Consider the following 26,125-nt stretch of genomic DNA (forward strand, 5'->3'; position numbering starts at 1 on the left):
GAATTCAGATGCAAAGTTTTGCAGGCAGATAGGATCTGGAGAACTCAGCTCCTGCTACTGACTTGTCACACCCCCTCCCCAGTCCTGGGCCATCATGTTGCAGCACCGATGACAGCCTGGCTGAGCAGGCTGGTGTTTCGTCCGTGGGCGTCCTGACCGGCTGCCAGCCCTGCAGTTTCTCTTTGCCCTCCCACTAATCCCGGATTAGGGTTGACACTCCATGCCTGCTCTCGGCCCGAGAGCCACAGCTTAGTGGCTTCTCCTGCCTGGCCCTGGCCTGGTATCTCTGCCCTGCCCAGGAGACCGCTTCGCAGCCTGTCACTGAGGGGTTGCAGACTCCCTGGAAGTAACTTAAACATATCCAGCGTCTTCATGAAAGGTGGAATTCTCTCTCCAGTGGAGACGGTAACTCCTCCCGCTCTAAGTCTTATCCTGGCTTTGTATTTTAAGACGGAAAGGAACCCCGAACTCTTCTAACAGCCTCTTCCTTCTCCAGAGGGAGACTGAGGCCCATGAGCTGGAGAGACTTGCCAGGGTTGCCCTGGACCGTGGGCCGGGTCTTTGTGGTCCGTCCACGTCTGCAGTCACGTTCCCTGTGGACATCAAACTCCACTTTGAGACCCACATGTTCCCTTTAACTGAGGTTCAGCAAGAAAGGCTAAAAGGGTCTATTGTTTCACATGTCATCCCTAACAGTGGAACTCACTTCTGAGCAATCTGAGGACTGAGCCGTAACTCCTGAGTCTCCTTTGACTCTGGACGACCCCTGACCGTGGCGCTGCAGGTTCCCTGTGTCAGAGGGGCTCTGTGAGTCTGACCCTTCCAAAACTATTTTTAAATTAGGATGGTGAGTTGCAGACACACGAGAGGAAACCTTTGCTGCTCTGCCAGTCAGCCCGGTAGATGCCAGGTGTTTGGGAAGCACCAGCAAATTGCCTAGAGAGCTTCTAAAAAATACACGTGCCAGCCCCCCTCCAATTCAGGCTTAGGTTGGCAGGGGGAGGGAGCATACTGTATGTTTCACAAGTTCTCCAAGCTAGCTTCTCACTAGTGAAAAGCCACCAGATGCACATCTGTCTCTACACCAGAGTCCCCTTCACCCAACAACACTCTCCACTCTGATTCCAGTTGATCTGATTGCAGTTCAGTCATGGAAAACGGACGTCCCAGAACTGCGTCAGTCGCTGCTAGCCTGGGAACTGTTATCCTGTTATCCAAAGGCAACAGTTGAGCTTTTCCCTGGAGTCCCCCTGCCTTACGTTGACAGTTACAGTCACTTACCCCAGTGATGGTTCCCCCCCACACACACACACACCCACCCGGGAGGCTCCAGGCTGCCATTTCCACAGCACTCACTGGCTCTGGCAGGCAGGCGCTTGTGGCTGGCTTGGGCCCCACCAGGGATGGGGGAGGGTGGACAGCTCTTCCCTCCCCAGGGCGATGTGGCCCAGCCCATGCATGGCAAGTACTGGTCCCAGAGGGTGGGCCGTGTCCCGGGTTTGTCACAGCGGGCCACCCCGAAGCTGCCCCGGAGATTCTTCAGAAGGGTGTTCTCAATGGAAATGAGCAGGACCGTGTAGGACGATTTGTGTTCTTCATAAAAAAAACCCAAAAGATGCTGTGTGAACTTAGAACATGTTTTTAATAGCTCTGATTTGTATATGAGCTTCTGCAATTTAAAAAGTAAACAAAGTGACAAGTTTTCCTGCTGTGTAACGAGCTTTGAGTGGTGCTCCCCCAAATCCAAACTCCTTGACCAGCGACAGTGGCCACAAATAAGCAGTCAGTTGGTAAGAATGGGAAGGCGACCTTGGAGACCTTGGAGAAGGGCCTGTAGGGGCCCCTCCTTGCACCCTTCACTGTGACCCCCCAACAGGTGTCCTTTCTTCTGCTCAAATACTCAGGGTTCCTTCCTGTGTGGGGCCTTCCCACAGATCGTTCCTTTTGTCTCAAACATATTTAACCTTCCTCCTTATTTAACTTCTGTAAACCTTTCAGGTCTCACACAAAGGTCCCCGATCCTCCCATTCTGCCAGGATGCTGCCCCACCCCCACCCCCACCCTGCAGCCTGTGCTTGGCCCTGAATCACATTGGCATCTTGTGGTCACTGGTGCCGCATCAGCTCCCAGGATTGTGAGCTGGGCCAGAGCCCTGTCTGTCCAGGCACAGACCACCAGGGTGCCCAGCACAAGGCTGGCTCAGAGCAGGCAGCGCTCCGGGTGGGGCGGAGGAGTGGGTGAGAGGGGTCAGAGATGGATGGCAGGGCCTGTTAGCAACTTGTCACTGGGTGGGAGAACAGTGCCATGTGTAGTACCCCGTCTGGACACAGGCCTTCCCCGCTTGGGAACCGGCCAGGCCTGGGCAAAACAAGCTGTTTAATGTGCTTTGTTTTTCATTTCTAAAGAATCAACATTAAAGGAGTCTCACTGATGACTTTGCAAATTGTCAATCCAAAACTCAGGAATAGGCCCTAGGTCAGGTTGTTCTTTGCACTCACCCATTCTCCCAGAGAGACAGGAATTCAGGGGAAGGAAGAGTGGGCGTAGTTTTAACTAAAAACGCAGCCAAAGCTCACTTCCAGTCCCATCAGCCCCTTGTGGGTTGCTGAGTTGGGAGGGGACTTCTTGAGCCTGGAAGAGCTGTGTGCTCACCACTTATGCTGAAAGTTCTGGGGCTGTGTGACCTTGGGCAACTCCTGACCTCTCTGTGCTTCATCTGTAGCAGAGGATAACTTTGGGTTCAGTCGGAAAACAGAATCCATTCCAGATGAGATCTATGTGAGGCATTTAGAAAATAAAGTCAGTAAAGGTGGGTTGTTTTCTTGTAAAATCTCTTTTAAAAATCACTTTATTTTTCACTGGTTTTAGATTTACAGAAAAGTTGCAAAAATAATTCAGCGTTTCTTACCTTCCTCACCCTGCCTCACTTAACCATAGCACAATGATCAGAACCAAGGAATTAACATTGACACAATGTTACTATAATATAGTTTACAGTCCAATGATGTTAACATTGTAACAGTCTAAGAAATTAACATTAGCATTGGTCTTTAACTAAACTGAAGACCTGGTTTGCATTGCACCTGTGTTCCACCAGCGTCCTTTTCTCCTTTTCTTGTTCTAGGGTCCCATTCAGCAACCACATGGCATTGAGTTGTTACTTCTCCTTGGTCTCCCAAAGTCTGGAACAGTTTCCTACTCTTTCTTTGTTTTTCATGACCTTGATTGGACTGAGGTTATACAAACCACAGCAGAGATGTGCCCCTTTCCATGTACTATATCCCAGGGTTCATGAGGGCAGTGTAACTTAGTTCTGGGGACCTTGGCCTTGATCCCTTGGTTAAGGGGGTTTCTGCTGGTTTCTATTTTATGTCTCCTCTTATATCATTCCCTCCGAAGTTAACAAATAATTTGGGGAGATACTTTGAGACTATACAAATCCTGTTACTCCTTCCACTTTGGCTCACTGATTTTGATATCCATCCGTGTGATGAGTCTGCAGAAGTTATTTCTGGGGAGTTTGCTTGATGACGACTTTTTTGTTTTCCACTCTCCTTCTGCATTTGTTCATTGGCTGCAAGAAAGAGCTGCCACTTCTTCTCCACCTAGATATTTTGTTGATTATTTTTATCAGTCTGGACTCGTGGGCATTTATTTTATCCTATGGGTTGAAATCCCAATATTATCGCTATTTATTTTGTTGCTTAAATTGTTCCCATTTTGGCCATGAGGAGCTCTTTCAGTAGTAGCCTTTTGTGGTCTTCCATCAAGATTTTAGATGGCTAGATAGACAGACAGATAGACAGACAGACAGGTAGCCCTTCTTCCTCGGTGGCTCCATAAGATGTTTGTTCTCGCCTCAGCTTGTATTTTCCCCTCTTCCAGCCCTGGATTCATCCATATCTCCAAACAGCCCTGATTCCCTCTATTGGAAAACTGTTTAGAAATCAGGATCTGGGTGTCAGTTGTGCTCTTTACTGCCAGGGTCTCTTCACGTCTAGACCCTTTTAGTGGACAGAGCTGGGAAATACATATGTGAATGCTGACCCTCGTATGCACACATCTGTGTTGCCTATCTGTCTATCTGTCTGTATCTTCAAAGCCGTGACTATAAAGTTTATAGTGATACCTTGGACCCCAGGTCAATAGCGCAGAGTTCATTTTACCTTCCTCTGTCCATATTTTTAATGTCCTCCCCCAGGAGGGAGGCCCCAGGTACTTACTGTCTGGAGTGTATTTACTTGTTTGGTCACTTCTTGTACATGCACAGAGTAGTTTCTGAATTGCTAACCTGTTGCCCTGTGACAAACACATTTATTGCCTAGATTACAGCATTTATGTGCAGTTAGGATACTCTTTCCCAAAGTGTCTTAGGCTGGCTGTGTTTTTCATCGGTGATGCAGTTAAGTCTGTTTGTTAGTGTTTGTGTTGCACCTGGGTTGCTCCGACATCCTCATTAAAAAGAGAATCTATCTTTACCCAGGGGCCTGGGGGTGCGCCTTTGTCCCAGGCTAAGTTTGCACGCGTAGTTGGGTCTGTGCGGGATTTCCTGTTCCTGTCCACCGGCCCATTGCGTGCTCACGCGCCAGGTCCACGCAGTTGGAACTGGGTCAATGGTGTGTTTTAGTGTCTGGCAGGGCTAGGCCCCCTTACGGTTTTCCTTTTTCAGTGGCTTCCTGGCAGTTCCTGCATGTCACTTTCCCATATGGCTGTCAAGTCGGGCTTTACTCTGGGCGGGGTGGCGTCTGCTGTGGCGGCTGTCTGCACAGGGGCAGTGCAGGCTACACGCGAGTTTGTGGTTGGTGTCCTGCCGGTGCCAGGTGGCCGGGAGCTCCGCGTCAGGCAATAGGAAAGGGGTCCTCGTTTTCACTTACTGGTTAACTTCCTATATGAGACCACCGCTTGATGTTAACTTCCTGGAAGAATCTTTTCAGGCTTTTAATCCAGAAGGTGCTGTAAGTAAGAGGCCACCGACCGCACCCTCCAGTGCCCAGGGCAGGAGGCTGCATCCGGGCTGCTCACGGCAGCGGTGTCTCTGTAGGCTGGAACAGAAGGTGCGTTGTTTTGCCACGCGGTCCCACAGCTGTGACCACTCCTGCCGTGGGTCGCTTCCCTGCCTGGCACTGGGCTCCGTGCGGGGGGCGTTCTCTGCCAGCCGCCCGGTCCGTGGCCCCTTGGCACCCCAAGCTCATGGTGTGCTGCTGGTCAGCAGGTCACATCACAGCCACTGTCAGCCATGGAGCAGTTCTGAAACTAGCATTTCATCACTCTTGAGGAGCAGATTTCATTCTCCCCTGCCGAGTTTTTGGGAGTGAGCTAGGCATTGCTAAAACAGCGTGAGGTTACAAGCGTGTAAACGAAAACGTTCTGTGCCTTTCAGCTTTATTTCGAGTCAGTGGGAATTCTTAAACAGCCCCCATAACGTTATTGCCTGCTCCTGTGCACCGTGCTTGCCAGAAGAGCTTTCATGCCTTGGGCAGCATTTTCCACTTTTCTACCCGAACCTGTGTGCCGTTGGAACCGGCTCAGCACCCCGGGCAGCGTCTGAAACAGGCGAGGAGAGGTGGGAGCCGTGGGGTGCACGTTTTTCTTGACCTGTCTGTTCAGAACGCGCCGACTGTGATACTTTCTATAGCCCGTCAGGAAGCCTTTAAGAAGAGTTTTGTTCCAGGGTCGTATTCTTGGCTTGAGTGTTTGGCCTCTCAAGGAAATTTGCTTTAAAAAGGACGAGACCTGCTTTGCCATCCAGGTCCTGATTTGTTCTTTTATAAAACATCAGTCTGACTGCCTTGGGGCATACTAATTTGATCTCACTCCTGACTCACTTGGAGACTTTAATTGCAAGAACCTAAAAGGACACAGGCTGACAAGCCACGGGGGAGATTCCTGAGAGGGTGCGGGTCGGGGTGGGGTGGGGAGTGGGATGGATGAGCCTGAACTAGGAGGCCTTGGGGGGCAGGGGCGGCAGCTGCAGACGTCTGCAGAGCAGGGACGCCCTCGGGAACCTGCTCCCTGGACACAGCCACCAGGCTGGCTCCTTTCCAGACAAGGAATCTCAAGTTCCGGGAGAGGCAGCCGGCTCCTGGGGTTCCTGTGCACCCATTGCTCAGTGGGTGGGAGAAGGGGGTGGGCAGCCAGCAGCCAGGGAGCAGGGAGAGGTGATTGTCTAGAAACAGGGCTTTCACCAGAAGAAGGGGAGGACTCGGCCAGACCCACAGGCCAGCACGAGCAGCTCCCCACAGAGACTGGGCTTCTTTACATTCTGAGTACCCCTCACCGCCCTTAGGGACACAGCTTTGGTTTCCTTCCTGCGTTTCTCCATTTCCCACCCTTCTCTTCTCTCGTACTGAGTCCTGCCCCGAGCGCCATCCAGCCTGAGCTGGTTCCCAGGCGTGTGAATTTACTGATACTTGACCATCACTGCCATTTAGAAGCGCAGATTTCACTAAAAGAAGCCATATTACACTTTCTTAGATTTGCAGAGCTTTACAGCGGCCCCGCTGTGCGTGCCTCCCCTCACTGTGCTTTTCCATTCCAGGGCCCACTGCCCCTGTCCTTCGAGGAGGACCCACTGCAGCCACCCTTGGAGCTGGCCGTGCAGCAGGTCTCGAGTGTGGCCAGGTCGGCCCAGGAGAAGGTGAGCAGGGGTGTGGTCGCCTGTGATGGGCCTTTCCTTACCAAGGAAGCAGATTTAAAGCTGCTGGGAGGGGGAGTTGATTCAGCCTTAGAATTATTGAAAATGCAGACACCTTGCATACAAAAGAAATCTGGTCCATGAACTGGTGAACAGGTAAACAAAAGGTGGTATAGCCACGTAATGGAGCATTACTCAGCCTTAAAAAGGAAGAAAATTCTGACGCAGGCTACGATGTGGATGAGCCTTGACGACGTTAGGCTCAGTGGAAGACGCCAAATACAAAGGACACAGATGGATGATTCTATTTATATCTGAAACGTCCAGAGTAGATAAATCAATAGAGACAGAAAGTAGATTTGTGGTTGCCAGGCTGGGTGGGAGTGGCGTTTAGGGGGAAATGGACGGTGGCTGCTATGGGTACAGGGTTTCTTTTGGGGGTGATGAGAATGTTCTAAAAGTGACGGTGGGGAGAGTTTACACAACTCTGTAAAGTATATTTTAAAAACATTTAACATTTAATTCTACCATTTAAATGGGTGAATTATATGGCACGTGAATTATATCTCAATAAAATATATACGTTGCTATTATTGTGTGTATGCACCTTGAGCCACTTAGATATTAAGCAGAGTTCATTTTATAGTCGCTAACAGTTCACAGGCTGAAATTACTTATTAGGCTGGTCAAATACCATAAATAATTTGAATGACTTTTTAAAATAGAAAGTCTCTATAAAAAATCCTAAAACAACTTTCTTTTAAATACAAGTCTTACCCTCATATCTCTCTATGCTTTATTACTAAGTTGAATGCATACCATTTAGCAGATGGCAAGGAAGGAGCCCTTTGGGACCCCAGGTGGAGAAGCAGGGCGTTGCCAGCCCCGCCCTCCCTGCCTCAGCTAGAGTATTGTTTGCCTTTAAAATGCTTATCGTTTTGTGTGTACAATTTTCCCACAAGCTTCCTCTTTAGAGGACTTGACAGTTTTGAGAGTCATCCCGGTTGGTTTACATAGCTCTAGTCATCTGCTTCAACTACCGTTCAGGGTTCTGGACGCACCAGAGCTTGTTTCTCCGTTCTCTGTGGATGGAGCAGGAGGCTATTCTGTCGCTCGCTCAAGTACAGCAGAGCTGCAGTGGACTTGCGTGTGTACTGTGTCCTAACCCCTCAGGCACAAGCACGGGACTGTGTCAAGGGTAGGCATGGAATTACAGATTGGTAGGTGTACATGCTTCAGCTTGACCAAGTATCCTAGAACCGGTCCCAAAATGCCGCTCCAGCTTACTCTGCCCTTTCCTCACCCCCTTGCCAACCCTGCAGTCGCACAGTTCCATATAATCATGGAACAAGTGTGGGGAATTCTTTGGAAGATACTGAGGTTACAGGAGGAAACCAGTGGCAACAACGCAGGATGTGAGCCCAGCACCGCCCTTAGAGCTGGAAGGTGCTCTGCAAGCAGGTGGTCCAGTGCCTGAGTGTCACAGACCAGGGGGTGGCGCACAGATCCCTGCAGGCCTGACCTAGAGTGGCCCCTGCGAGGGACAAGCCTCCCGGTGCAACTCTCTCTATTACGAGCAAATACTAGGGACCGTCCCTTTGTGGTGACAGTGTCCATTTGGTGTTTTCTGACCCTGTGGGAGAGGAGAAGGGGGGCGCCCCAGGGGTGTAGAGGAGGGAGCAGAGACTGGAAATAGCCGTAGACCATGTTTAAAAGTTTGGTATGTAATGCCAGAGAAGCAGCCTTTGAAAGTGGATGATTTAGCTGTTTGTTTTAATACAATTGCAGTAGTGCCAGACAACATGGAAGTGTATAAACTTTCTCGTCATAAAGACTGCCCTTGGGTCCCGGCACTGAGCCCTCCTTGCTCTGGTCCCCGGGTGGGACCGCTGCCCGCTGTCCACTGTTCCTTCAGAGGCTTTGTGCCAACCACATGCAGGTGGGAGAGTCCACACACCGTCCCGTTTTATTTTCTAAGTTTCTTCACAGCTCGTGACTTTTATGTTTTCTTGGCCAGATGAGGAAATAAGAACTTGTCACTGCCTCATCATGCTGTGGCTAGTGCTGTCCTCGAGCCACTGGCCAGCTGGGTGGACAGGCCCCCCTGGCCCCCGCGCAGTGTGGGAAAGTGGGTCCAGTGGGGTTGAGTGTCGCTGTAACGCCTGTGAGCACGGGGCCCTGCTGGGATGTGCCTGGCTTCTGGGAAGTCGGGAGTGGGACCCGCCCAGGTGCTTGGATCCTGTACACGGCCTTTTCCACTCTTGGCCGAGCACCTTGGTCGGCCGCAGCACATTTCAGGGTGCCCTTTTGCAAAGGGACTGAACCTGACTAATCAGAGTTTCTCTCATAATGCTTCCCCAGCGGGAGGTCCCTTTACATCTGTACATTTAATGGAGGTGAGGATGCATGAGGACCCTTTACTGTTGTTCCAGGAGCTGCTGTTCTCCGACTGCCATATTGGGCAGGATGCTGACAATACGGTCCTTTTAGGATCTAAACCACAATGTATATGGAATCCGTCGTCATGTGTTCTCTCTACTCTGCATAATTCTTGAGAAGGAATCTGAGGCCCATAAACAAATGTTCTTGAATAAACACAGGCATATGATTTCAAGGCCATCACCCTCCCCTTTCTAAGTTCCCTCCATAGCATCAGGTTGTATCTGTCTCATCTCTCTAACTCAGCGCCAACAAGGGACATGCACCTGGCATCTGAGCTAATGACGGGCAAGCCTGCCCGGACTCGGGTCTGGTGTGTGGTCACGTCTTTGATCACCTGGATGAGAATGGGGGCTCTGGGCTGCCCTTGTGGGCATCTTCCTGACTTGTGTTTGGTTTTGAGTCTCCTTGCAGGCCCCCAAGAAATAGAACCTTGTGCCCTCTGCCAGTGCCCTGAAGACCCCTGTGGGCCAAAGTGGTCGCCTTTGCAAATACCTGGTCCATGAGCACCCTCCCAGCCCGTGCTCCGCACAGACACTGGGCCTCGCACAGGAGCCCCCAGTAGCTGAAGTTGTCTTTCAGGACCCGTGACACGTGCAGAAGTCATAGCTTGCCGCTTTGGAGGAGCTGTGTTTACTCACAACACTTCTGACCCCAAGTGTGGGTTTTTCTTCCACCAACAACCAGCTCTCCAACTTTCTGGAGCCCAACTGGGTGTTTGAGAACTCAGTTCTATTCAGACACTAACTACCCTGGAGTAAGCCCAGACCCCGCAGTTCAGGACTCAAGTCACAAGACCATCCCCACTCCAGGCGCCAGTCCCAAGTCTGGGCCACCCATACTTCTGACCAAGCGGCTATTAAGTCGGGGGTCCCCATGCCTCCTCAGGCTCGATAATTGGCCAGAACAGCCCACAGAACTCAGGAAACCCGTTCACTGACTATTACCAGTTTATAATATAACTCAGGAATGGCCAGGTAGGGGGTGGGGGCACAGGGCGTCCGTCCCGCTCTGGGGGCAGCACCTTCCCAGCACCGTTTCATGCTGACCAGTTCAGAACCCCATTGTTGAGGGTTTTTTATGGAGGTTCCATTACGTGAGCATGACTGGTTAAGTCACTGGCCTTGGGATTGAACTCACCTCGGGCTCCTGTCCCCGCCCAGGAGGTAGGGACTAGGGTCCCATGTGGCAGCCCTCTAGTCCTGTCGTGCTCTTGCTGGTGACCAGCCCCCCTCCTGAAGCCATCTAGGGGCCCCCAGCTCCCAGCACTCAAAACACACTGTTACCCCTGGAGAGAGTCCCAGGGCTCTGGGAGCTGTGTGCCAGCAACTGGGGACAAAGACCCCGGATCTGTTTATCACCAGCTGCAGCCCTGCAGGGGTGGTGGCATTTTCCTGAGGGACTTCTCCCCTGCATGGAACTGGGCTTGCCTGGCAGGGCATCTTTTTAGAAGGTGCCCCTGTCACCATGGCTTGTTGTGTGCAGGCACACACTGCACCCAGGCCGGGTGGCAGGGCCAGGAGGGCCCGGGTGTGCCGAGAGGCACAGGCGTTCCCGGTGGGGCTCTCTGCGTGGGAGCTGTCACCTTTAAACTCCTCTGCGGGCTCCCTGCCTCCCAGTCCAGTGTCGACATGCGCGAGCACTCTTTTTTCTGTCAGACTGTAATTATGCTCTTGCACAGAGCAGTGAGTTTCTACCTACATTCTCTTTCCTCACATCCTGGGAGAGGCTCTCTCCAGAATCTGTGACCCATATCACAAGTGGCCTGCCAGCTAGCTCTTCCTCCACACGATGCAGCAACAGCCCTTCCCAGCACCTCCCTGGGCTCCGAAGTCCCACGTGCGACTCTGTGACAGTGTAGGCGTGAGGTCCACGAGCTCAGTGCATGGAAACTCCTCCGTCGTGAACCAGGGTTTGGGGGTTTGCGCTGTGAGAGGTGCTTTCTGAGACAGCCGTGCGCCTCTTTTAGGAAGCAGGGTGTCTCTGAGTGTAACGTTTATTTGGACAGCCTACCCATTAAAATGCTGGGAGCGATGTTGGCTTTCTTGGTGTGAGGCCAGGTGTCCTGTGAAAACTTATTTACCTCTGTTTCCCGTGCCGTTTGTAAATCAATAGTCTTCTGATTAATGATCAACTGTCGGTTGAAGTTTTAGATAAACGTAATAACCCACCCATCATGGGGACCGAGCTGGGAAGCCCAGAAATGGTGACTAGTTGGATCTGGGCTTGTTTGGGGCATTTCCTTGTCTCCTGAGCTGCAGGTTCTGTCTGTAAAGTACTCATTCCTCCCTGGCAGGGCTAGGAGGGCGCCAGCCTGTGCAGTACCTGCCACGTTATCACTGCCAAGGCTACCAGGTGTGACCCTCCCTGGGCCATGGCTCGAGTCCATTCTCATGGTGTTCAGACACTCCTCTGCCTGAACATGTATCGTGCCCACTGTATAGAGGAGGAAACTGAGGCAAAGAGAGGCTAAGGCTCTCAGCCAAGGTGACCAAGAGCTGGTAAGTAGCAGAGGCTGGATTTGAACCCCAGTCGGACCCCAGAGATGAGCTCCAACCGCTGACCCAGTGCCGTTACTATTAGTTTTGTATTGTTATTATTTCACCTAAGCGCCTACTCCCACCCTCAGCATGAAAGAGACAACGAGGGTAGAAAAAGAGAACTGAAAGGCACTAAGCAGCCTTTGCTTTCGTACAGCCAGAGCAATATGAACTCGGGCGATTGCATGGAATTCCCCCAGAATTGTCGTGCATTGTGTGTCGGGGCGCCTGCAGCAGCACGAGGCGTGTCTTGGGCATGGTGTGTGCACGGGTTTTCTCCTCCGTAAGGCTGTCGGTCATACGTTTGTATACTGAGATATTCTCTGCGAGCTCCCGGGGTCTCCTCTGCTCTTCCCAGACCCTGGTGCGCCCCTTGGTTTGCAAGCGTAGCCCATTTCAAAATGCTCCATGTTTGTGTCTCTGGTTGCAAGTAGGAAGCTTGGTTGTTGACTTTTTTTTTTTTCCTTTGCATAACTTGAAATTCCAGGTACTTCATTAACCTAGTATTTATGCTGAAATGCTAACAGGTTGTAAAATTGTTTTGAACCAGAGCTTACCAAGGACCAGGCAGAGGGATTCCTCCTGGGAGGCCCCACCCTCTGTGACCCAGGGTGGAGGCTGCCCTGAAGGGAGCAAGGCCTTCTGGGACAGCCACCTGTTTGTTTGGGTTACAGAGTACAGAACTGTGCAGCCTGGCTTCACCCGGAGAAGACAGGGTGAAGGGATCCACTGGCAAGCTGTGGTTTTATCTGTATGTTGAATCCAGAGCCTGGGCGTTGGCGTAGGTGTGACAGAGTGACCTGGCCCCAGGTGGGCCCGCCTGGAAAAGACCCAATTCCTCCCTGCCCTTCACCTGAAAGGAAATGTCTTGCATGTGTTCCCTTATTCAGAGAGTCGACTAAGAACTTCACGTTCACAGATTTTGAAGCTAAAGAATGTGTGTATTAAGCCCTATTACATAATGATAGGACCTCTTGGAAGCCTCATTGTTCATTTTAAAGCCTCCCGACAGAAGGGATGGGTACTGTTGCTGGGGGTGGGGTTTCGGAGCCTGTGGGGCCCAAGGCACACCCCTCCATCACATTACGTAGAGCATCTGCCCAGCATTCCTTGGGCTTGGCTGCCATCTTCCCTCCCAGTTCACTCAGTTCACCGTATAAAAATCCATCTTCAGCAATATGTTGTGAGTGAATGGGCAAGTAGATGTTCTGATAATATTTCGCCCTAATGGATTTTTACTTTTTAAACTGAGTCTCTGTTCCAGAGTAGAAATGGTACTTTCTATCAGATTCGTGCTTTCTTAAGGAATCTTTACAGAGGCGAGCGAGACTAGCTTGCAGAGCTGGGAAAGAAATCTGATTGGGAACGCCAAATGATTCGGGAAGGGTCTTTACTTCTACTTAATTTTGGCGCTCTCTGCTCTGGATGTCACAGAGCGTGATTAAAGTGAAAAATGTTCAATGACATAAACCCTTTTAGATGCGTTTTTCTCGGCTGTGTTTCGAGTTCAAATTATTTCCAGTTCTCCAGAATGTTCTAAGAGAAGGAGCTGAGACAGCTGTACAAGATGCTGAATTGGAAAGGAAGGTGGAAAGACTGCAGTGGGGTGTGAAGGTATTAGCGGACTTTCTGGCTGGTGAACAATAGCAAAACTCGGGAGTGCAGGGGCTGGAATTCTTTGGTCCCACCGGCTAAGCCTTGGAACAGAGTTTCAAGATAAGATCCATTTGCATAAGATGCGAGTATTAAAAGTCCTGAGCTGGAGGGAGCACAGACAGGTGAATGCAGGGTGCAGGTCGTGAGGAGATGGACACACAAGCACAGTGTGTCAGCCCAGGTGCCTGTGGATGGAAAGGGGTTCTGCGGAAGGTGACCCCACAGGTGACCTGATCATAAATCCCCACCTGGGCGGGTCATGGAGGGCGGCACGCCTCAGGCATCTAACTTCTTCAATAAAAGGTTTATTATCTTTGCCTTAAGCCAGCCCTGTCTGTTGTTTCTGTGTACCCAGGTTAACACACCTTTGAAGTTCCTCTTTTCAAAACCGATCTCAAGAGGGGGTGATTTTGTTAACTCTCCTGTAATCCTATCCCCACCTTGCTTTCTCCCACCTCCTTATAATCTGTTCCCTCCTTAGTTCCAAACGCACAAAGTAAACTGCCATCAGCCGTTCCAGGAAGGCTGCGTCTCAGTCTGTTGCAATCTTGCTTCCAGGTGGATCCTCTATTTGGTTCCAATCAATTTTTATAAAAGTTCTCTACAGGTTTGGATGTTCTTTTGTCAACATGCTTTTTGAGCTCCAGACTGTCCCCGTTGGGGCCCCCACCCTCCATAAAATGCTCTCTTACGTAGAGAGGAAGGGGGTTTGTCTGGAGTGCACAGTTCAGCCGTCTGGTGCTTGATTTTGAGATGGTTTATATAACCAAGGAGTTGTTTGCTTGCTTTGGAAACAGTATCTCAAGAATAAAGCCGGTGGGTTTGTGGCACCTGTTTTCAGGGGTGCTCAGCTATGTGCTGTCGGCCCCGTGAGTCCTGCTCTGGGGCCCGCTGGTTCACTTCTGTTCTGGGAGAAGTCCTCAGTCGCATTGCAGACACTGGGTAGCGTTTCTTTTTAACTGGAAAGATCGAGTATCACAGTCAGACTGCTTCCGAGGGAAGCCCGAGTGTCAAGGATGCAATGGCTCCCTGTGGCTGAGAGGTGCTGAGGAGTGAACCTGGAAAATTCAGAAGGAAACCCCGTAAACAGGGTGTGTTTTGGGTCGGGACACTGGGGATAAGGTTAGGGTCTCTACCTGTTCGCTAGTATTTAGGTAGCTGTCAACGCCGGACATTCTGGCCACTTAGGAAAGCGAGCCAGCTGGAAGGGCCTGTTCAGTCTTTCACCAGATGCTGCTGTTCCAAGAGGGGGACCCTCGGGACGGTGAGGCCTTGCACTGTCCGCTGGGGTGAGGGAATTTAGTCTCCATTGTGGATAACACCTTCATGCACTAAAAGAAGATGACTTATTTTTAAAACCTCCTTTCCATTTTGTTCCAGTTGACAGATGGGGCGTTATGGTTCTCAGGGTGGCAGGGGCAGGGGCTGCCCTGGAAAAGGACGTGGCCCTAATCATTGTTCCTCCAACTGGACTCACGGGAACGGTGGCAACATTTTGTTTGGCCACATTGAGATGGTGAGGGCAGGATCAGAGTAGCGTTTCCAACTGAACAGTCAAGAGAGGGCAAGAATTGGCTGGTCTGTGTGACTGGCCTTTTTTAGAGGGTTGGGAGGCCATTGGGCTGGGAAGACCCTCCAGGGGTCTCAATGAAAAGACATTCGGGCCTGTAGATGCCCCACTGTTAGTGATGGCACTTTTCTTCTTGACATGACTTAAATGGTAATTGTAACCTTTGGAGTCTTATATTCCAGAAATTTTGAGGTCTTTTTGAATTTGTTTGTTTGTTTGGTTGGTTGGTTGGTTGGTTGGTTGGTTGGTTGGTTGGTTGGTTTTAATCAAGTGCCTGAGCTATTTATTTATCAAGGAATGGAGTGGTGGGGAAGCTTCTTGAAGAATGGATCCAAGGGAAACCAACTCTTTCTTGCTCGAGTCAGGGTACTAGTAAAGCTGTCAGTTTTCTTGGTAAAATTCTAATGAACTCAGTATAGAAAATTACAAAGAAAGAACAGAAGTAAACCACCAGTCATTGTCTGTTTTTCTATGTTATGCAGAAAAAAGACGTGGGCTGTTGAGACAAGGGACAGTGAACTTTCTCTGTGTCATGTCATTTGTGTGTGTAACTCATCTGGCATCAAAATATGTCCCTCCAAGAAGGATTGTTTATAGAGCATTTATTTTTAAAATGAATAGACGACATTTCTTATACAAACATTTTTTTTTATTCCAACCTTCTGTGAACTCTGGAGATGCAATAACATGGTGAAGATATTGTAATTAATCCACGTAAATCCATCTTCTGAGAGCAGCCTACAAGAATGGATGAAAGTAAGGGTTGTGCAATTTTCTGCCAGTATTGAGAACAGGCAAGATTTCCTTTTTCTAGGTCTGTGCCGTCAACGTCTTTTAGTGGCCACTGGAAATTGACCCCTTGCTATGGGGCCCGATGTACAGGGCAGGTTTTGTTGGAGGGGGCAGGTGGGCCCTGAGTGGGGAGACGCTGGGCGTGGGAAGGAAGGCGCTAGCCAGGGGTAAGGAAGGAAAGGCAGACGCTCTAGCCTGAACTTTGTGGAAGGGCAGGCCTGACGAAGGTACTGTTCTGATCATCTTTCCACTTGGTACTTTAGATTCTGAGAAACCGCAGAGAACGAAAGACTTTTCTCTTCCTTCCCAAGTGACACCCTCCAATGTGGGGTCATCAGTTCCCTCGGGAATATGGGGGTCCTTCCTGTCCTGTCTTGCTCTTAGTCTCCTGATGGCTGGATGCTACCAGGTACACAGGCTGCCTACTAGCTCCCCTCCCCCACCCGCACCACCCCTCCTCCCAGCCTGTGCACACTTGGCACCTGGCCTGGAAGTCATCCTCCCCTGGGCTTGCGTGGCATTCTGCCAGGAGGGTGGCCTACCTCGTTCTAGGAGGTCTGCGCCTACAGAGGGATTCTGTGGTAGGAACTGGGTATTTCTCTGTGTGGTTACAATAGTCAGTCATCCGTCTGAGATGCTTTGTGATTTACATGGGGAATGTGGCCTGGTTTATGCCTGGGGTAATTATTTGCCTTCGTCTTAGAGGTCCTTAAACGAGCTCATTTTATACTGCTGTTTTGGTTAGGGCTGTATAATTTCTTAACTGTTTAATATTTCATATGTTCTTTGAATTAGCCCCACGTTGTTGAAGATCATGCTAGGTTAAACATTATTTAGGTAGAAATAATTTCTTGTGTTCTGGGCACATTTTTTATCTTTTACTTGTAACATGTATAGCTTATTTTATTTTTAAGGCTCATTTTTAGTGATTGACGATGGCTAATGGCTTTCACTTGTGTGAATGTGGAAATGTCTGGGAGTGGAATTTAAAATCAGCTGGTGTGGAGAAATAGAACAAAGCAATACTGCAAGAAAAAAATCTTTACTTGTGGAAAGAGCTTAACAACTATTAGGTGGGTGCAAAACTAATTGTGGGTTTTGCAGTTATTTTTAACTTTTTAAACTGCAGTTACTTTTGCACCAACCTCATAGATCTGGGCAAGAAAGAGATTAGCTCCTGAGCCATCCATCAGGAAGAGAAGATGAGAAGTATTGTTTCTAGTTTTCAAACCACTGCATAGTGGAAAAGATGCGAATCTGGATATTTTTCCAAGTTTGAAATTCTAAGTTTTTGTCCTTGCTGATTTTATAAAGTCCAGATTATTTTGTTCAATGAAATAGAGATGTCTGTGATACAAACTCCCTGTCTCTCTCTCTCTCTCTCTCTCTCTCTCTCTCTCTCTCTCTCTCTCTCTCTCTCTCTCTCTCACTCACATAAAGTTCCACTGAAGCTTGTTATGTCTTTCCTCCTGCAGGTGGTGTCTTGTCATGTGGTGGGCCAGACCATTCAGTTCGTCGTCAGCACCGGGCCAGCCTCTCCCGAGGACACTGGGTGCCAGCAGTATGGTGTGCGGTTGTCCCCATTTCATTTACAGGTAAAGTGAGGAAAACAGTTCTCAAGCCTGGTGTGATCACAAGGCTGTGGGTACCCATGTTTTCTTTCCTTTTTTTTAATTAAAGTTTATTGGGGTGACAGTGGCTACCCATGTTTTCATGAATGACCATTCATTTATAATTTTCAAACCGTAACCTTCTGTATTGTATCTAAAGGAAATAAGAGCATGTGTGATATGTATATTATGTATACACACATACACATGTGTGTACACACACAATGTATATATAATGAATTTAGCGGTTGCCCATCTATCAAGAATGGGAGATACGTTATTTTTCAAGGCAGGTAAACAAATCAGGTGTGGTCGCCTGGTAGAATCAGGTAAATGGCATGTGAGATGACGAAAGTGTCTGTTTTAGAACCAGATCTGGCCCCCGGAAGTCAACTGCAGCCTGGGACAGACAACAGCTTGGGGGCAGTGGGGGTGCATTCCTCTGTTTAGTTTTTGAAAAACTCAAGTTGAAAAGACCCTTTATTATTTGTATACGTTAAAAAATGAGTATGACCATTGTTGTTCAGATAGTCTATAGTATAATCAGTCTAATAACCATATATAACTACTTTATAACGTATGTATAGTTACATATGAATATTCATAATTATACATAACAGTTACATAGAGAGACACATACCCTGATTATAATAGACTTATGAGGGAAACTTCTGGATGTCTGAACCCTCACGTAATTGTGTGTCTCACATTAAGCAGATGTGCACCGAAGGTCCCATTTAGCTGGTGTGTAAACATTGCAAATTTCTGGGTCTGTTTTAGGGTCACTGCTGGTTCAGCCCTGTGTTTCCTCTCCTGGGTCCTTGTGCTTCGCTCTAACTTGGGGGATGAGCCCAAGTCATCCAGGATTCTTGCCCACGAGCAAAGATGATATTCTATATACTTTGTGTACAAAGACATGGTTTTAAATAAGCAGAGCAAACAAGGTTTTCTGGCCACCTAAAATGGCTTTTTTTCTGAAATCTAGAACCCCCCCAACCCCACGCCAATAACACCCCCTTTTTGAGTTGAAGAAGTTAAGTATTGATCTCCGGACTTGTCAGATGCTAATGCCTCCTGTTCCCCCCGTTTTTTGGACAATGTGACTAGAAAATAACTTCAAAGCCTGGGGCACGTTTCAGAACTGACTGAGTCCAGCAGGGACCGCGAACATTAACGGAGGCAATGTGGTTTCTGAGATGGGTTCATGTGTCATTTTAGCCGCTCAGACACGGTTAAGCTCAGACACGGTTAACACGATAGGATCTTTGATCCCTTAGCACAGTTGGAAAGCAGCCTGTGGGTTGCCTCTCCAGGCAGAGGCAGCTGCTGGAGGTGGGTGAATTATTGATGCCCAAGGCAAGAGGCGTTCCACTTCTCTGTTCTTCAGATAAAAGCTGCACAAAGGGCTGGTTGCTCCACCCCTACCCCGGTGGGGACGACTCAGGGACCTGTGGCGTCAAAATGCTTGTGAACTTGTTCTGGAGTTACAAGGGGCATCGTTTCTCTCGCCATCTTGCTAACATGAGGTCCGAGTCCCGAGTCCTTAAAAACACAGGCTGAAGCCATCCTTCCCTTCCCTTCTGTTGGGTGGTGGGGAGAAGGATGCAGATGGCAAGAGCTAAGAGTTTTGTCTCTGGCTGAAAAACAAAGGCTGGTGTATTAGTTTGCTATGGCTGCTGAAACTAATGACCGCAAACTGAGCTCAAAACAGCACCAATGTACAAGTAGCAGATTCCCATTCTGGAGGTCTGGTGTGCAGCAGGGCTAAAATCCAGGAGCTGGGGGCTGCCTACCTTTCTGGAAGCTCTGGGGCGGGGAATCTGTTTCCTTGTTCCTTCAGGGGTTGGCAGAATTCAGCTCCTTGCGTGGTAGGTGTGAGGGCTGGTTCTTTGCTGGCTGTCAGCTGCAGGCGGTTCCCAGCTTCTGGAGGCAGCCCCACCACTGAGGCTGGCACCCTTCCTTCATCTTCAAGTCGTATCTCTGGCGTGGTCATCTGCCTGCCTCTTCCTGTGATTCCACTGGGCTCACCAGCATACCCCCGGATTAGCTCCCATCCCAAGGTCCTTATGCTAACCACACCTGCAAAGTCCCTTTTGCTGCATAATGTCACATATTCACAGGTCCTGAGGATCGGGGCATGGACAGCTCTGGGGGGCCATTCTTCGGCCACGACAGATGGGGAGGGTTGGATGGGGTGCTGTGACAGATCGGAGTCCAGTGAGATGTGTGGTGGCCCAGGCAAGGGAGGGTCGAACCCATGTGCTCTGTGCACAGCTCTCGGGGGACGTGTGAGCGTGTGTTGGATCAGGCACCTTGGTTCCTTTCTGTTACTCCTCTTTTACACTTTGGTGACACTCCCAGAAAAGAAATGCAGAATACAGACAGAGAACTGTTCATTTAAAGGAGACTGCAGAGTTTCAATGACATCTGGCTTTCAGCCACCAACCCTGAGGTTCCTCTCTGAGTTGTAGGTGGAGACAGAGGACAGCGCTAGGGGTGGGGCAAGGTACATACAGTGAAGGGGGAGGTCGAGGGGAGCTTGGCACCCTCCTTTCCATTTTGAAAGCGCACAGTATGGCACAGGCTAAGCAGTTGTCTAAGGAAATCAACACACACACACACACACGCGCGCGCGCGCGGTGAGGCTCTGGTGGAGAGAGCAGCCCTGCAATAACCTATGTTTTTTCTTTTCCAAGCTGGAGCTCACCATGGAAGATAAGAGAGAGGACATTCAGATCAGGTGGTCATTCGTCAGCGTGCCAGAAATGGCCATTACGATCCAGCCCAAAGCACCCGGGGAGGTCAGTCCACAGGTTTCTATGATTCCTCCATCGACGTACATGCAAATGTGTCATGTTATGATGGATTAATTCCTGGCTCTACCTGGAAGCACCTGGTAGCTGTTAAGCATCCGGAAGCCTGCTGGGGGTGCCTCCACCAGCTCTAATTGGGCTGGGCAGTTTTTAAAGTACGCATGTGCTGCTGAGGTTGAGAGCCATCAAAGTGAGGAAACCCAGGTTTTCCTCGGGGTTCTAGCACACCTGATCATCACACCTGCTCTCTTACCTGCGGTGCTCACCTACAGCTCAAGTCCAGCTGGCTCCCAGGCCATGCCTCCTTTCTCTCCACGGTTTGTGCAAAGATGCACCCCAAATCTGAAGGCAGCCTCCTCCCTGTCTCCCACCGTCTTAGCTGTTTGGAGAAGTGAATTTGGGAGCAGGGAGCTGGGGTGCTAGTCATGTTGGTGTCGCCACTTCCAGGTCCTGGAAAGATCATACAAAATCCTTTATACCAAAGGCTTAGATTATCTGGTGCTTCCTTTGCGGTTTCTTTTACGCCATTTCCTTGCAATTTTACCCTCTTTCGGACTGTTCAACTACCGCGATAATCCCCGCTGAAATGTGTGAATTTAATAGTTTCTTGGTCTATAAATATTTTAACCTTTCATGCCTTGATCTAGATGTAGCGGTTTTTTGTTTTGTTTTTTTAAGACAATGAATTTGAATTATTTTAACTTGCACACATCAGAAGTGCAATTTTTGCCGGACTTTTTAGTTATACAAGGGGTGCGTATTAAGTGTTGTGATGGATTCTGACAGCTGAGCACCCCAAACCCCATCTTTCACCCCTTGGTGTCCTCCTCTGTAAAGTGAGGAGAAACTGGGGGGGTTCAAAAAGATAAAAATAGACAAACAAAATGAGGTCCATCCGTACGATGGAGTATCATTCAGACATAAAACAGAGTGAAGTTCTGCCACGTGCTAGAACACGGATGACCCTGAAAACATCATGCTCAGCAAAAGAAGCCAGACACATAAGACCACATGTTGCATGATTCCACTTCTATAAAATGTGCAGAACAGGCAAATCCATTGAGACGGAAGGCAGACGCGTGGTTACCAGGGCTTGTGCAGAGAGGGGTGGGGAATGACTGCTACTGGGTAAGGGGTTTACTTTTGGGGGATGGTGAAAATATTTTGGAGTTAGATAGAGGTGATGGTTGTACAACACTGTGAATGTACTGAGTGCCACTGAAATGCAGTAATTTTATGTTATGTGAATTTCACCTCAATTAAAAAGAATAAGTATATCAGGGATGTATGGAAGAGAAAAGTGATGGCAGAGGGGTTGTACGTGCATACCCTGGCCCCTTAACTGCCTGGGTTTGACTCCCTGCTCTGCCTCTTACCAGCTGTCCATATGTTAATTCTGCCGCTTACGAGTCCTACACATATCAATTCACTTCTTTGTGCCTCAGTTTCCTCATCTGTAAACTGGGGACAATAATATTCAAGGTGGTTGTGAGGATTAAATTAGTTAATACATATAAGTGCACAGAATCGAGCCTGACACATCCTAAGAGTGATGTAAGTATTAGCTATATTGATTATTACTAGTTTAGAATTCCTGACAGAGAGTAGATTTTCAACAAATGGCAGTTTTGGCCAGAGTTTGCTATAACAAGGCCTGGCCAGCCAGTTGTCCTTGGGGCACTGCCGACCAATTTCCGAAATCACTTCCAGCCCACAAGTCGGCAGGTTTTCAGTAGGTCTGCAGCCCTGGAGGAAATCCAGTCCTGTAAGTATCCTGCCTCCCTGAGCAGGGTGGGGATGGGCTGGAGCCCCACAGTGATGGCATTTATCAGAGGTGACGAGGGACACCAGAGAGCCCTGGGAACGTCAGTGGCAGAGCCAGACCTGGGGCCAAGCCCACCAGGCGCTGGCAACCACTCGCTCCACTGCAGGTGCTCTCCTGAAGCCGAGGCATGACGGCGGCGTGGATGCCAGTGCGGCCAGCAGAGTGACACATTCTGTTAGCCAGGACCCACCCAGAGCCAGGTTTTAAGAGTTTAAAATGGAAGCTATAATATTTATGCAAGGCTTTTAATTGAGATTTCAGAAAATAGATCCTGCCTGCTTAAAAAAAGTTATTGTTGAGATATGACAGACGGAAAAGTACACCTATTGTAAGTGTCCAGCTTGTTGGAACTTTCACACCAAAAGTTCCCGAGAGCCCAGCACCCAGCTCAACCACAGAACAGGGCCAGCTCCCCAGAGACCCCGCTGCCCCCTCCCACTCACTCCCCCACCCCCCCAGAGGTAACCATGCTCCTGACTCCCAGTGTGCGTGAGCTACCTGTGCTCGTGATTGACTGCCCCAAACCTAGCACGCAGAACAACTCGTATTTACTGCCTTGTTTCCGTCACTGAGTCTGGGCACGGCTTAGCTGGGTGCCCTGCTCAGGGTCTCAGGCTGTACTCAGGTCTTGGCTGACTGCGTCTTCCTGGAGCGGACGATCCTCTCCCAGGCTCCTGTGGTTGTTGGCAAAAGTCGGTTCCTTTGGCTGTAGGACTGAGGTCCCGATTCCTTGCTGGCTCTCAGCTGGGGGCTGCTGTCAGCTCCCAGAAGCCTCTGCAGTCCCATGCCCTGTGGCCCCTCACACGTGGAAGCTGACTTCTACAAGGCCAGCAGGAGACGCTCTTCTCCAGGTTGCTGAGAGGAAGTCTTGTATAACATAACCTTTGACATTGTATCACCTTTGCCGTATCCATCGGCTGGAAGCAAGTCTCAGGTCCTGCCTGCACTCAAGGTGCAGGAAGGCTTGACTCATTGGGGGTCATCTGAGAATTCTGCCTTGCACAAACCGCATGGACTAGTTTGCCTGTTCTGGTGCTTCATAGGAAGGAATCATACAGTATGTGCTCTTCTGTGTTTGGTTGCTTTCATGCAACACTGTCCATGAGATCCAGCCGTATCGTGTGACTGTGTGTGTGTGTGTGTGTGTGTGTGTGTGTGTGTCTGTGCTCACTGCCCTTTACTCCATTTGATGATGTGTGTGGCTATTGGTGGGCACTGAGGGAGTTTCCAGTTGGGCTGTCATGAATAGCGGTATTGTGAACACTCTAGAACATGAACATTCTGTCGGGTATTAATTATTGGAGCTTTATAGAGCTTGCCACCTGGCAACGTAAGTCGTCCAAGTTTGTTCTTCTGCAAGTTTGTCTTATCAGGCCTTTCCATTTATTTGAATACTTTTTAATTTCAAAAAAAAATGATCAAATGGGCAAGAAAGAAAAACCATGTGTCTGTATGTTTGGGAGAAAAGACTGAAAAGATATATACAGAAATATTAACATATTTCTGTGCTGCACACGTCTTATTTTTACCATCTTTTAAAATAAGCCAAATGACTTCTGAGATCAGTAGAAAGAACCCTCTCTCCTGGACAGCTCACGGGTCCTAATCTGACCTCTCGGAGCCCTGGTGACCCCAAGTTTGTTTGTCTCGGGGCCATAGTGAGGAGAGCCAAACACTTGCCTGTCCTTTTGCGCACATGCGTGGTATGAAATGATTTGGCGACTTCCTTGTCTCTCGGCAGGACCAGGCGGTGGCTGTGAATGCAGTCTCTGAAACTCTCCAGGATATTTTGAGGCACCTGGTTAGTTCAGCGTCCCCGTCGGTGGTTCTGAGCGCCAGGCCTGCGGACATGAAGGAAATGCAGGTACACCGGTTTGGGGGTGTGAGTGCTTCGTGGCCCAGTCAGGGAACATGGTTCGGCTTGCTGGAGAATGTGTGTGCGTTGACGACATTCCCCCATCCTGCCATAATAGAGCAAAACTGCATGAATGCTTCCTGGTCGAGAATGACCATGGCCTGGAAGGAAGCTTGAGTTCAGTGCACAGGGCTCCAAAGCCCCGTGGGCTGGAAGGAGGAGGTGGTTAGGCCGCTCAGCATCGTCTGACCCCTGCTGTTCACGAGTCAAAATTTGACTTTTCACTGTCCGCTCAGAGCCTGTGCATAGGACCTCGTTCTTCCATGACTGACGTACCTGGAACACCCAATTAGCCATGAGAATGTGCCCCCACAGCAGGCACTCTGGGTGGACACTTTTTAGCCTAGGCTGGGGACAGCCGGATGACCTGCCCTGCCTTCTGGAGGCTTGTGTCCTGTAGGCCGTGTGGACGCACGAGGTGATCTCTGCATGGCCCCCTTTTCCATGCTGCCTGCCCCCCCCCCATTCTGGGGCCTTTTTCCTCGCCCGTCTAGGATGTTGCTGCTTTGGCTGAGTTCGTGTCCGAGATACTGGCCATGGTCTCTCATACCTTCATTGGCAGCACATCTAAAACCCTTCGCTTAAGTGACTTAATTCTCCCAATTAGGAGCTCATCTTTTTATTACGATTATGTAAAACATGGCTTTATAGTCCCTGGAGTTATTTTTCATGTATACTTTCGGTATTTTTATGTGGAGTGGTAGAATATCCGACTTTGTTAGGTTTCGGTGAAGTCATTTAGAAAATATAGCTTCTAAAACGATCTTCAGGTACAGGCTGTCGGTCTCTGGTTCCTGTTAGGGCGGTAGTGCCACGTTAGTGTGTAACGTCTGCAGACAATCCATTCGGTTTGTTGGGCAAACGTCAGGTTATCACAGTGTGTTGTGATAAGCTCTGGGCACTGGGGGTGACAAGAAGGGGCAGCTGGGGAAACTGACAAGAAAAGTGAGGTGCTGTGGGTGTTTGTGGAGGCTTCCTGGGGGTGGGAGGCTCAGCCCCCCGCAGGGAGAGGGGGTCAGGCCAGGCTCCCCTCTCAGCTGTTCTCCCTTTCAGGAATTCTATCAATGGCGGTTTACATCAGGGGTACCTGACCGTTTTGCATATGACAATCAATTTTTAATGCCGAAATATGAGCAACTTTGCAAAATAGTATACTTTTAGAATACACGGATTCAGAAGATAAAAGGACCCAAACTACCATAAATGGAATGATGCTTTTAAATAAATGTGTAGAGTTTGCATATCAAAGTAGCAAATAGACAGAGGGTGCCAAAAAATGTGCACACACTTTAAGAAAGGAAAAACCTTGATTAAATTGTAATATCCAATTCGAGTATATACCAATAACAAAAGATTGGATACAAGTCAGGTGTATACATGTTTTTGGCACCCCCAACATTGTATTGGTCTGGAGAAACAGAACCAATAAGACGCATATACATACGCGTATACTTGTATTCAGCGTCCATAATGGTGTGAGCCAATTCCTTATAGTCAGTCTCTGTAGAAAGAATTGACTATGGAAGTTCCAGGTTCTGCGGGGTGAGTCAGCCAGCTGCCGTCCCAGGGGAGCCAATGGCGTATTCCCAGTCTGCAGGCCCGCAGGCTTGAGACCCAGCGAGAGCTGGTGTTCAGGTTAAGCCCAAAGGCAAGAGAAACCTGATAATCCAGCTTGCAGGCCTTCAGGCATGAGGAATTCCCTCTTATTTGGGGAAATCAGCCTATGGCTCTATTTAGGTCTTCAACTGATTAGACCAGGCCCACCCACATTAGGGAAGACAATCTGGTTTACTCAGTGTGTTGATGGAAACATTAATCTCATCCACAGCACAGCCTCATGGACACACCCAGAATAGGGTTTGACCAAATACCTGGGCACTCTGTTGACCAGTCAAGTTGACACAAAATTAACCATCACACATATACAACTGAAGAAAACATTTGGTCTCCACTCCAGACCCATGGATTGCTGTGTTCAGTGATCATGGACCTAGATCTGAAGGGTTTTTGCCATTACCTCTTGGGCTCCCACCACCTGCAGCTCTCTGTTGGCACGGCCCTGGTTTGGCGTAGTGTTTTCTAAAGGATGACATACAGAACACCAGTGTTGTATAAGTTGTTAGTGTCCTCCGCCAAAGGCATTCTGAAGTCACATTGGCACCCAGAATCCCTCCCTGAAAAGTTCTCACTGTGTGGAGGCTGGTGACATCTCTGAGCAGCCATTCCAGGATTCCCACGTGTTTGTAATTGAGGAGCCCCTTTAAAAACACACCTGCACATGAGTGACAGGTGCAAGCTACTTTGGGAAAGGCCAGATTGAAGGTGGGGTCC

At 49.3% G+C, this 26,125-nt stretch overlaps 1 protein-coding gene across 1 annotated transcript in view; it reads left to right on the top strand.

The window, feature by feature from the left end:
• Positions 1-26,125, top strand: part of C2CD2 (C2 calcium dependent domain containing 2) — a 49,491-nt gene that overhangs the window by 2,637 nt on the left and 20,729 nt on the right. Inside the window, exons 2-5 of the mRNA XM_019745721.3 lie at positions 6,539-6,637; positions 17,107-17,226; positions 19,938-20,042; positions 23,621-23,743. Coding sequence (XP_019601280.1) covers positions 6,539-6,637; positions 17,107-17,226; positions 19,938-20,042; positions 23,621-23,743 — 447 coding nt within the window. The remainder of the gene's footprint in view (positions 1-6,538; positions 6,638-17,106; positions 17,227-19,937; positions 20,043-23,620; positions 23,744-26,125) is intronic.

This window comes from Rhinolophus sinicus, chromosome 17 (genome assembly GCF_057876585.1).
Source record: "Rhinolophus sinicus isolate RSI-liver-muscle chromosome 17, RSI-T2T, whole genome shotgun sequence".
NCBI classification, from domain to species: domain Eukaryota; kingdom Metazoa; phylum Chordata; class Mammalia; order Chiroptera; family Rhinolophidae; genus Rhinolophus; species Rhinolophus sinicus.